Genomic DNA, 12834 nt, shown 5'->3' with positions numbered 1-12834 from the left:
CGGAGGGGGGGGAGGGGGCGGGACAGTAAAGACAGGAGAAGAATGTGGTAAATCCCAGGCGTCGACATTATGGTCTCGGAAGAAAAAAAAGAAAGAGATAAACAGAAGAGCAGAGAAAGGAAGTTCGTTTTGCCGCAACGAGTCGAAGTCGCTCGAGCGCTTGTTAACAATATTCGTTTTTATACGATGCACGATTCCGGTGTTATCCTACGAAGTAGGCGAGAAAACCGTTACCGTAACGTCCCGAGAGATGCCCCACCCCTGAAAGATAGCCCAGTCCTATTTTTGGCACGATTTGCTATTTTTAAGATAGTTTACTTCTGGTAATTGCAGGGCCCTGGTCAATGGTGACTTGGCAAAACGGTGTTACTTAATTAAGCGTGGCGGGTGATAAGTGAACATTGCTGGCTGGGAAGGATAGCCGTCTCTGGTACATCGCCCCCTTCCTGCAATTGCAAGTTTTAAGGGTCACAAAATCTAGAACTAACATTTGTTCGACTTCTTTTTTTATGGCACACCCAAAGTGAGCCTTACCCTTATTTTCATCCGATTTGCAATCGATTTTTGGGTGGGCTGTCTCTCAGGATATGAATGCAGGTACAGACATTACAGGTGATGGTTTGCTGCTTCTCTGTGCATATTAAGGCGTCGCCAGCGATGCGGGCCCATCGGGACTGCCAACTGGGGCCACCGAGGTCCGTGTCCATGTCCTGCCGTTCCCAAGCGGCCTCGAATGCACGGGGCCTTCTCTTCTATATTATTACATTAACTCTACGGTTAACACCGGTTTACACATTTGCGTTTGCACACGACCGAGTACTTGCAATCTCTTACGACAAGCGAACGCTCTCGCACGCCGGTGCCGTCTACGAGGCGGCCCTCGAACTGCATTTCACTAGAGCGAAGGTTTCTCGGCATTTGCGCGATCAAGCGCACATACTATCTATGAGACACAGTTGTTTATAACAGTGTCAAAAATTTTTCAAGCCAAAAAAACAAGAAAAAATGATGCGCGAAAAAAAAAAAAACTAGAGAATATATGTGTGCTCTTGTCGTAATAGGTCACGAGATTTTAAAGAACCGCCCGTAATAAGGTGCAAGGGTACGGACCAGCTTTCGCGGTGCTCAAAACGAGTCCTCGTCTGGTGCGTTAACTTATCTTACTTCGCCTGCGCGTCAATGGCAGCCCCGAAGCAGCAATGAGCCGCGTCGCTGGAGCCAGTGCATCGCACCGTCGGACGTCGCGATTCCAACGGTCGGCCCTAGGAACGCCGTCGCGGCGTTCCAACTCTCGTCTGCTTTGGTTTCCGTCTGGCTGTGAAGTGACCCACGACATCTGCCGTCGCCTCTGCCGCCAAAATCGCGGCGGGCAGCAACGCGACGCCTCTTTTCCCGCTTACCGCGTTCTTAAAAGCCGTTTCTTGATTTTCATCATCAAGCAGAAATCGAGAGACCGCTTCTGAGGGCGTGGCAAATGCGCTGGTCGACGACGCGCTCCAGAAACTGCGGACGGCGTCGACAAGAGGTGAGGAGGTGATAGCGGCGCTTCCTGGCAACTCACCCCGCAGAGGTTCTTCTGGACAGTGAGGTGGCTCATAAGGCGTGCCACCTCGGTGGCGGGGAGGGTGCCTTCCAGCCGCTCCTTTGTCAGCAAGAACATGTGCTCGCCCGTGAGATCCTGGCACAGGGACTTGACCCTATGGAGGCCGGGGAAGAATGAGACAGACGTGAACTTTCGTCTGAAGAAAATGAAAGCCAGCAACATTGAGCAGGAGTTTGACCAACTGCAGCAGGAATGGGAAAACCTAGAGCAGATAGTCTTTAAAAATTTGCTGGATTTCATGACTCATTGGTGTCAAGTGGTGATCAATGTTAAAGGGCAAGTCCGGTCAATATTCTAGAATTTGGGATTATGACTGTTTTCAGCTCAATCAATGTCCCTGAATTACAAGGTTTTATTTTCCTTCGATAGTGTCTGTAGTTCTATAAATATCGCAGCTCAAAGCTTGGTTTCGGGCATCTACGGCAAAACCGAAACTACCTGCTAGAAAGGGATGGCAACACTGATCATCAGCTGTTTGGCCGCAACGTGACGTCACCGTGGTGCTGTGATACGCGGCACAATGTGCGGAATCAACCGCAGCACCACAAAGCCGGGACGTCACGAGGGTGCTGCGGTACGCATCGCTTGACTAAAAGCTAAACCGCTTAAATTCAGTTTTAGTGGACCACGTGGCTTCACTTTGACATAATATTTCGGCTGTTATCATATTTCATGCCGGTAAAGCGATACCAGTCATTTATTTTGGTTTCGTTTTCTACTGGAGTTGCCCTCTAAAGGCTTCCCTACGAACTACTGGTCAGCTTATGTTCATATTTAGAGATGAGCGCAAATTTGGTGTCCTCTTTTGTCACAGCAGCCAGATTATCAACAATGTACCGTTACACTGATGGTTCCAGTTATGCAATAAATGTTTATTAAAAAATAATTTTCATTCATATTTTAGCAAACATTGGTTTGTACCATAAAAACATGTTAATATAGCTTTACATAAAACTTTCTATGCATATATTACAGCTCTCAAAGAAGTTAGCTATGTAAAACTGAAATATATCTTCTTTTTTTTTTTTGTTCACTACTGTATAAGAGGTGATCGGTCGGCATACAGAAGTATTCGGAAATCTCCGACAAGTCTTTCGCTCACTGAACCTTTAGCTACGCACCTGGAGACTCTGTGATGAAATATTTCGTGAATGTCGCAAGGAGCGGAGTTATGAAGAGATTGCCTGTCCTCCCATTTGACCGGAGGTTTGCGGGGACATAGAAAGACACCTGCTTGCATCCTTTTCGTAAAATTATACAAGCTCGATCATGCTGAAAAAAACTGGTAAGCGCAGAATGCACTATAGGCCTTCTAGGGAAGAAGAGAAGGGCGTCTCCATGGCACCATCCACCGAAGATTCGCTTTCATTTCTCACAAGCGCCGTGAGATGGCGCCACATGACTGGAGAGGCCAGCTCACTCGCACGCTGCGCGAAAGTTCCGCTTTCCGCTACCACTGATTGGCCAATCGTCTGTCCCGTTTCGGTCTGCCACTTCCGTCCGCTGTTTGTGCCCCTCCCGTGTTGCGTATTCGCATTCTCTGGCAGCGTGCATACGTATAAATACCATGTTGCCGGCCACCCGTCGAAACTGTTTTTGTCGGTAGACCGCTTGTCGCGCGTTTAGCTTTAAGAAACGTTGGTTCACGTGTTTTCCTCTCGTCGTCACTTTGGTGTGTAGAGGCAGAAACAAAAAGGCACGAGAAGTCACTATTTCTGCTGTCGACCGCTTTAAAGACGGGCCCGAGATCACAACTTTGCGATCCGTAACAGAAGCGTGTGTGTGCTCGTCACCTTGGATCCCCTATTCTGACGAAGAGGAAATAAGGTTAGGAAAATCTGACTTACAGTTAAATTTTATTGTATGAATGTTTATAAAGCGGAAGGATGTATCTGATCTCCAACCGAACAGACGCTCAGCCCAAGCCTTGACAAAACTCGTGCGCCTAGTCCATACGTAAAGATATGAAAAAACATACCCGTTAGACAAGACGTCATGGATGCTGGCAACTCGCATCCTAGCGAAAACACGAAAAGGCTGCCAGTCGAAATCGAGCAGAAAACGCGAAACTAGCGAAAGTCTGCCAGCAGTCGCCCGTCACGGCGCTCAGCAAAAGGGCAGCCTACGATGCGCTAGCTCCGAAATGACAGAGGGACACTCACAGAGAGGAGGAAAGAGCAAGAGATTCTCGAAGGAAAAAAGGCTTGGCGCTACTTTCAGCATAAAAGGGCTCTAGCCCTTTTAGCTGTAGCCGTTACGACGGAAATCGGCTAATAAAATCAGCTAAGCACGGCATGGGCACGTACCGGTCGCTGAAGTCCTTGGCTGTGAGCCAGGTCTGCACTTCGGCCACTGACGATTCAGGCGTGATGTAGGTGGTCTGGGCGGCGTTTGCCTTCATCTTGCCCCACTTCTTGTCCGCCTTGTGACCCAGGGTGAGGCGGAGCCTCAGTTCTTCGTCGAAGGAGTTGTCTGTCTTTGCCACGGGCTTTGGCTGTGGATCTTTCGCCCGTTCGGGCTCCTTCTGGACCGGAGTCGGCTTGGGCTGTTTGGTTGGTGTTGGCGGTGCCGGTGGTGTCGATCCTCGCGTCGGAGGATCTGCGGATGTAGACGTGTTCGGGTTCCGCCGATGAAGGTCAAGCACCCCGGGCTTAACCTTACCGAGCATGCGGACGTGTGGGGTGTTACGAATCGAGGGGCTCCATGTAAGAGTCGGAAAGATCAATGCCTGCATGTAACGAGCTCAACCTTTCACCAAAGGTGTATTTTAGTGGCGGATTTTAACATAAGCGAAATCATTTCTGGCCAAACTCGTTCTTGACAGGTGACAATTGAAAAAAAAAGCAGTGAATGAAAGATATATTGTTAAAATATGTGCTGTGTTTTTGGGCCTTAAGAGTATGAAAAGTAAAAAATACTAATTATTCAGTAAAGTACTGAGACAGCTGTGGTGACCAGTTTCCTTTTGAATTTATTACTGAAAGTGATAATGATGTCCAGGATAAATTATTGCATTATTGAATGAAATAGGTGCCTACGCTTGATTTCCAGATTGGTTAATAAAGTGTGAAACGCTCACAATTATTTATTTAATAAAATGTTCAAGTTGACACACAATTCATAAATTTATTGCAACAATAGACATAGAAATAATTTCCATCATTAAATGCTGTATCATTACATCTGTAATTCTACTGTTGAAAAGATCAGTCTTTAACTGCTGATGTGATCGATAAGAGCTGAATCATAATTTCTGCAGCTCTATCGCTGAACAAGCCACAGTGATTGTAATTTTTTGAATTACTGGAAATAATTCAGTGTTTGTGAAGTACCCATTATCAAAACATTCACAACGCTTATGCAGAGTGCGAGTTTGTCTGCTTCTTTTGCTAGGGTTGTGGTGACGCCAGAACGCCGAGCTCCGATTGGTTCTTATTGAAGAATAGTGGGTAAACCTCAAAGGGCAAGCTGCTTTGAGATCTACCCACTATCCTTCAATCAGAACCAACCAGAGCTCGGTGTTCTGATGACACCCGAACGCTTGCAAAAGAAGCAGACAAACTAGCACTCCGCATAGCCATCGCAAGAATTGAAATTAAAAGGAGAGTTGCAGGTCTTACCGGGCGGTGGAAGAGGGGGTGCCGGTGGAATGCCTGAAGAGAAATGATTATTCTTATTATTATTACTACAATTATTATTATTAAAGGAAGAAGTCAGTAAAAAGTGTTTTGGGACACAATGAAAAGCTGGAATCTCAAATTTTGCAAAGTTATCCCCAACTAACTAGGGGGCATTACAGGAATGTACAGTGGAATCTCACTAACTCAAACTAACATGCGTTCCTAGGGAGGAAACTACCGGTAATTCAAACTTTGCAATGTTTAAACAAAGTTTTGGTCCCCCTCAGGTTCGAATTATTGAGATTTTACTGTATAGGTATGCTCACCTGACTTACTTCAAACGAATAGCAAAGCTCTGTTTCTGAAGTTACGGCACTATGACTGATTGCAGGGGAGCGGCGAGATTGTGAACTTGTTTTGGGATGTTCTCATACCCCAATCGGAAGCCTAACAACTGAGGAGACGTTTTTGAGTCGAGGCTATTTCAGATGTCAAGCTGAAGAAGCGTCGCGCCGGGTCACATTTGGGGCGTACGATGAGACGAACGGGAAACAAAAAGATTGTCTGTGGCCCCGTTTTTTTTTAGTTTCTGGAAATTAGGCATTCTCTCAACACACCACACGTGCTGGGTGGAAAATGCAGATAAAAAACAACTAAATTTAATCCACTTTAATGCTTTTTTAAAAAAAAAAAAAAATATGTGAGCAAGCGTGAAATACCTGTTCCATAATTCATGGGTGTAAAGTGTTTCTTCTGAATAATAAATAAACAAACCAAAAAAAAAAGTGATAAAAAATTTGTTTAATTGCTTGTTTGTGTAAATAAACCTTTTGCAGATGGGTGTTTCAGATAAGACGCTTATCGGCTCTTACGTCTCAAAATCTCAATAGGTCAGCATGGGACTTTACGCTACCTGCTGCCTCCCAAACACAAATTGGAAACAAAATATGACATCCAGCCCTACCAATAACAATAACATATATTAACGGCTTCCCAAAACTTTGCTTTGAACCGCTATCTAAAACATTTTTTCTGGTATCTTACTTCTATCTCAAAATGATCTTTCTGTCACAAACAAACTAAAAACCAGAAAAAAGAAAAGAACTCACTTTTTTCCAAGTGGATCCCTTGATCAGCGAAATAATATTCGCCTGAAAGGAACAAGTTTGAGGCAAGGTTACGCACCGACGAAGACCCACGCTCGGAGGTTGAAGAAATGTTATCGGGTCAGTTTGCAGGCTCGGAAACGCATCACCAGGTCAAGGCCAAGACAAAACATGCACGGATGCCGTAGCAAGTGTGCAAAGAAACGTTTCTAGGAGAGGGAAAGGAGGTTAACGTGCGGGTTACGGATTATACGACACAGACAACATTCGAAACGAAACAAAACAAGAAAGTCGAAACTCCACACCACCATAAAGACCCCGAGTCATTGTGACAGCTTAGAAATTATGGGCAATTATAAAACGGCGATAGACCCTTTTGGACGACAAACCCCGCCTTTAGCTGCCGACGGCAATGGATAGTGGAATGAATCGCTCGTCGGCTTCAGCTAAGTGTCATCCTTCCAATTTAGTTATCGCATGACGTCAATAAGCCGATTGATCCCGTCCACCTCCGATCCGGTCAATCTCTCAACTAATCCTGTCCATTTATAGAAAAACAAGAATCTGAATTACTCTATACTTATGTTTAAACTAATATGAAGCAACAGCCAAGAGAAAAAAGCTTTACGAGGTTGCAATTTTGCAATTTCAACGAAAGAGAAAAGGAATCACATTGTTCTTTAGAAGTTACCCAGTTTGAGCATTTCTTTATCGAGAATGCTTCGAAAGCAGGCGGTTGATGCATCCTTTTAAGGGCACAACAGAACCAAGATTGTCCATGCTCCAGCAGACATCAGGTTGTTTGGCAACTAGAGCAATGATTCCAACAACCCTAATGCTCCTCATCATTCGCAGCAGAAAACAAAATGTCATATCATGCCTGATGTTCAGAACAGGTAATACTGCGTGCTCCAAAAGGGTCTATACCGGGTTAATTGAAGGGAGGCTGCAGGGGTCGACTGTTATGCGCAAACTCAAAAGAAACAAAATGTCGCGACACCGACACCCAAGACTTCATGCGATGCCGACGCAACCGGGAAAGGGGTTAGTAAAAGTAACGTCGTCCTGCGGCGACGAGCAGGCGTCGTTGGTCTCCTTACCACAAAGATGGCCGCCCGCTTCCGCACTCTCAATGTAAGCGATGGTTGTCGGTCTATGTCCTGGGCCGAACCAGACGACTAGACTCTACAGCGCACTCTCGTAATCCGACATTTAGGCTTCCTTTCATCTTGCGACGGACTGCGGCGGACACGGCCGATCGTCGGAGCCAATCGGACGTCCCGTGGGCGTCGGGTGACCCGTGAGAGGGGTGCAGTAACGTGCGGAGCGCGTGGTCACGCGATTCGTTCGCGGCGCCAGATTGACTGGGTTGACATGTAGTGTCCGCCGTGATCCGTCGTAAGGTGAAACGGGGTATAGTAGTCACGCTACAGCCACATTCTGTCTCTGAGCAAGTGTGGCAACCAAGCAGAATTCAACCGCGTTGAAACGGCAACCTACACGATGTGACACTGTTAGCGAGAGCTGGTTTTTTTTTCTGCTTTTCTCTTAGAACTGGAAGGTTGTCATCAAAGTACTACTATAATGTGATGGAAGGCACTCATTTGGGGCACTAATACAGGCGGCCAACCCCGCCGCTCGTTGACACTTTTTAGATGCGAAGGAGCGTCCATGTTACGTTCAAGCTAACAGTGTCACGCAGTGTGCAGTCTGTTGTTGTTGGCACCTTGCCTCGATTGAGTAGACGGCAAAAATCAAGTTTTCAAAAGCATCAACGCAAGGCTTTTTGTTTAATGTAATTGGAATGCAGGTTAAAGCATGAAAACATTTGATATTTTGGATTAATCATAAAAGAAGTAACGTAATGACATGATTGTAGGTCGACCCCCCAAATTGCACGTAAACAAGAAAAAAATAACTTTTTAGGGGTGTCTTTTATTGCGAGCACGTCAGAAGGGCAGGGCGTCCCTCTTGAAAGGCCGGCCTCCAGAACGTGCTCGATGCATTCTGGCATGCCTTGGCTGCGCATGCAGCCAAGGCATGCCAGAGCACGAGATGCCCAAGCGTTATCAAAACTGGGAAGCACACGCTAGAGACGGGACAAGTGAAGCTGCTCCATGTCGTCCTCGCTCTGTCCGTGACTAGAGACTATGATTCGTCCGCACTCGTGCTGTCGTTCCCGTCATCGTCACTGTTACGTTCTCAAAGCAAGTCGTCGGCATCGTCAAACTAAATCTTGCACTTTGCAAATGACAACACCCCCCCCAACCGCTTTTACTGTACATACTTTTTTGCAAATTTTATATTATTTGAGTAGAAATCGTACAGCACCATTGAAAGTAGAACCTTGTTAAATTTTTTCCGAAGTTTGAAGGTCCAACTACATGTTAAACAAGAGCTTATGATATCCCAAGTTTTAACCTAAAAAATATAAACCGAAACTACAATTTAAAAAAAAATTATGTTTCTTTAATCTAGCCTAGACTGTATTTGTGTCAAAGTGAAAAAAAAAGGGAAAGAGAAACCAGTGTGGTCAATGACCTCACCTACAAAAACATTTTTATTTTGTCTTAAACTGCAGAAATTTAACTAAGTTGTATCTACTACGTAACAATACCCCTACAGAGCTAATCAACCTAAAGTCTTATAAAACATATCTAAAGCATCCGTTCAATCAGCAGTATGCAACAACTAATCCTCCGACCAAAAGAAAAAAATGGAAATGAAATTAGTTTTGTTAATGATTGGGGCTTTATTCAATGCAAGTTTTAAGTTGTACAAACTCAATATAAATGTAAAAAAAAAAAAAAAAGCCATTGCATCAAAACACCAGACACAAAACAAAAACGCTCTCGTTTCTCTTGTTTTCAGTTATGTTTCCAACAACGTGACAGATCGGAATGGAATTCGGGAGGAGCGGCCGACAACGCCTGCCCTCCCCCCCGTAAAAAAAAAAAAAAAACGTGTTCCCGCACCCGGGGCAACCAAACAAACGTTAGCGGAGGTAGATATAAATGAATAGAAGGGGGCGAGGGGTTGTCCAGACATCTGGAATATACACTATCGTATATAACTTCTGCATATAACTCTTAGCTATCTGTCTGCATTAAAAAAAATTAGCTTGAACAAGCAACATTTTAAAAATAAAAGGGAGGAGAAAAAAAAAAACAGCTCCTCTAAAACCCAAGATCGCTCCTCCAACAAAACAAAGAAGGCAAAATATTCTCTCTTCCTTTTGTCCTTTTGTGCAAAAATTAAAAACGTCTCTCAACCGTTAACACTGTGACCGTTCGCTTGCTGTGCGTTCGCTTCCAAAACCGGCCTATGGGGTCGCGCGAGACACCCACGGCTAAGGCACGTCTTTCGGACACCGGTCCGCACCAACGCTGCGGACCGCCAGACGGGTAAACGCTCCGTCTCCGCCGTCGACAACGGCGTTAACAGTTCAAGGACACGCGCTTCTGCAAGTCATTCGTCGGAAACACCCAAGCCCATTCCAAGAGACGCTCAGTTTAAGAAGTCTGCGTCGGGGAGGGAAAGAGCTTCTACGATAAAACACGGTCTCAACTACTCGAAGAACAAGGACGGCCGACGTCGCGACAGTTTGAGCCGGTGATCCGCGATACGGCACCTCCCGATTTCAAATCCGCTTCGTTGCGTCCGGAGACGTATCGCTACAGCTGCACTACTCGAAATCGCCTAAACGTGGCTAAACGCCGGTTCAACAAACAGGACGCCGACGAAGTAAACCACACGAACGAGACAAGCGCGACGCACCTGCATTTCGCGTATTGCGCTCTACCAAAGACGCCGAATAAGTCGGACGCCACCAGCGACTGCTAAGCGGTCTGGCACTCTCTTCTACGAAGGTCGCCGCGCACCTAAAACTAGCCTCTATTTACAGAGATGGCTATCGAGAAACACCGGGCGTCTGCGAAATACGGCAGACGCACGAGGTACGTACGTTTTGATCTCGGTCCAAAGGTGCGTCGAGAACGACGACCCCCCGAAACGACAAACAAACGCAAGGACAAAACATTGAAGCCCGCGGCGTCGAAAGCCAACAGCACGGAACACCGACACAACTGTCTGTGGGCCTGTGTAAACACTGCATGTAGAAGACTGCACAAGAAACACACACAAAAAAATGGAATGTGAACAAAGCTTCAAAGCGCGAGTGTCTACACCTCTAAAAAAAAAAAAAAGACGGGGGGAATGAACACTTTTGATTTGGAATGTGCACACCGCGGAAATAAAGGCCCGTTCACACTCTTGCGACCGAGTACGACTGAGAGAGACGAGATCTCTTACAACTTCTTAAATGTTTCTAGAATGAGGGGACACACACACTGGACACACTGACATTGTGGCGCCATCTATGCGGTGACCCTAGAACTGCATTTCACAAAAGCGAAGGTTTTGCGGGATTTCCGAGGTCAAATGTGCGTAATACCCATAGAAAGGCTCGTTTATAACATTGACAAAAGTTTTTCGAGCCAAAAAAGAAAGGATATTGTGCGAGAAATAAAAAAAAATATGCCGGACCGCCGAGTTTACACTGCTTCCCAATAGATGGCGCCAGTGTGTTCTCTGGTTTAAGAAGTTTTAAGGAACCCAGGTTTAAGAGGTCGCAAGCAGTCGCAAGAGTGTGAACGGGCCTTAAGGAAGGAAGAAAGCACCATAGCCTTTCCTTATGCGAAACAGACAAACACACACAGACAAAACACAGGACATGAAACTCTAAAAATAAAACGGGTCAACACTGAAAGGACAGTCACAGAAAAAGCTTCCAAGTTAAAAAAAAAAAAAGGTTGCTGCCCTTCCATAGGAATGTCGTGGTTGCAACTGCACACAATCAAAAATCATTAAAAAAGGGGAATGCATGTGTTGACCACCTCTACTTCTTCGTATGGGTAGGCTGTTTGCACCACGACGCTTCCCTACTCCCCCTCTTGTCACAAATCCGGGCGTCGATCAATCTTTCTACAAAACATAACAACACAGTCTTGTAAGCCAACGCGATGCTCAAAAGTTTGTTATAGCGCACCCCACTTGGGCTGCACCTTACAGTGGGTGTCACAATGGGACTCTGGAAAGTTGTCACAAGGAGCTATCTGATCCAGAGCGTCCCCTTTGTCAGGAAAGCAGCCCCAGTCGATTTGCCAATCTGCTGTAGATTGAAGAAGCTCGATAGATAAAACATGCTGATTCACTTGGTGACATCTTCATCGCTTGTTGAGAGTCCCAGGTAAATTATGACCGGAGAAAAACTGACCACAACCGGTAAATGACCTCAAGTTTTGTTAGACCTCGATTGAGCAGAAAATAGATTCCAACCTCCACATTTGACATCTCGATGACTTGTGAACCTAACACCCAAACACTCGCATCTCAACTTGAGTCCATCTCGAATGTCCGAAGGTGACGGTGCTACACCAAGAAGCCGATCGAAGGTTGTTTCCCGAGGCGGCGTTAACGGGAGTTTCAATCCTCCTCGGGGGGTAAGAGGGGTCGGACGAGGGCACAAACAACCTCGAAGTGTCCTCAAGATTGTTTCAAGGTCGCCAGAAGAGACGCTACTACACAGAGGAAAAAAAAAAATGACTGAAGATTGTTTCTTGAGGCAGCGTTAACGAGAGTTCCGGTCTTCCTCGAGGGAAAAAAGGGTTGGACGAGGGTACAAACGACCTTGAAGGGTTGTCAAGGTCGTTTTGAGGTCGCCAGGAGAGGGGGGAGGCGTGTCCCGGCGCTTGGCTTAGAAGTAGCGGAATTCACCTTTCTTGCCCTGGCGCTCCCTGCGAACCCAGTCGGCCGGGGCGGGGGGCTGGCGGGGCCCGTTGTTGCCCCCACGGGGGCCCAGTCCCAGGGCAGACGGGCTCACCGATTCGCCCGTCATGTCATGTCCTGATGGCGAATCACCTCCCTACACCGGATATAAAAAAAAAAAAAGAAACAAAAAGATAAATAAATGGACAACCTTTTTAGATGTTGCAATCCTTGGCAATGCCTTCAAAGCGAGGGTCTCCAAACGTTTTGGCTAAGGGGCCGGATTAGCAATCTGTCGCAGTCTTTGAGTGCCAAAAAAGAAGAAAGAGTAATCATAGACGAAGAAACACTAAATAAATGAACACAAATAAGTAGGGGTGTACGAACACCGAATAGTAGTTATCGAATCGAATACCAAATCGAATTAAGAAAAAAAAGCCGAATATTGAATTGAACATCGAAGTGATTTTATTTGTAGGAAGTTTTCGAAGTGTGCTGTGAATGAGATTATTATATGTGCAGAGTGTGCGCCTAGTGCGGAATATAAATTTTTTAAGGAACAAAAGCTCAAATGTGTAAAACTTCTGGAGAGAAAAAAAGGAAAGAAAAACAGCTGCTGATGGACATTGGGCACTAAAGATCCAAATTTATGGCGCAAACAATCTATCTACCCTAAGCGCCACAAAAAACCCAATGTTACAGCCACGCGTCCCTTTTGTTCTCGTTAAAAGCACAACCT

General features: G+C 45.8%; 1 protein-coding gene across 8 annotated transcripts in view; it reads right to left on the bottom strand.

Annotated features, from left to right (window-relative positions):
- LOC8051108 (epidermal growth factor receptor kinase substrate 8-like protein 1) overlaps positions 1 to 12834 on the bottom strand; it is a 58294-nt gene that overhangs the window by 4473 nt on the left and 40987 nt on the right. For all 8 annotated transcript variants that reach the window (XM_029992075.3, XM_029992070.3, XM_040504526.1 and 5 more), the window contains exons 15-19: positions 12105 to 12252; positions 6333 to 6374; positions 5224 to 5256; positions 3910 to 4201; positions 1562 to 1697 (exon numbers count right to left, since the gene is read on the bottom strand). In XM_029992075.3, the coding sequence (XP_029847935.2) occupies positions 1562 to 1697; positions 3910 to 4201; positions 5224 to 5256; positions 6333 to 6374; positions 12105 to 12252 (651 nt within the window). The remainder of the gene's footprint in view (positions 1 to 1561; positions 1698 to 3909; positions 4202 to 5223; positions 5257 to 6332; positions 6375 to 12104; positions 12253 to 12834) is intronic.

Source organism: Ixodes scapularis, unplaced genomic scaffold, assembly GCF_016920785.2.
Source record: "Ixodes scapularis isolate PalLabHiFi unplaced genomic scaffold, ASM1692078v2 PGA_scaffold12__126_contigs__length_90152505, whole genome shotgun sequence".
Lineage (NCBI taxonomy): Eukaryota > Metazoa > Arthropoda > Arachnida > Ixodida > Ixodidae > Ixodes > Ixodes scapularis.
The sequence above is the reverse complement of the archived record's forward strand: the minus strand, read 5'-3'. Positions and strand labels throughout refer to the sequence as shown.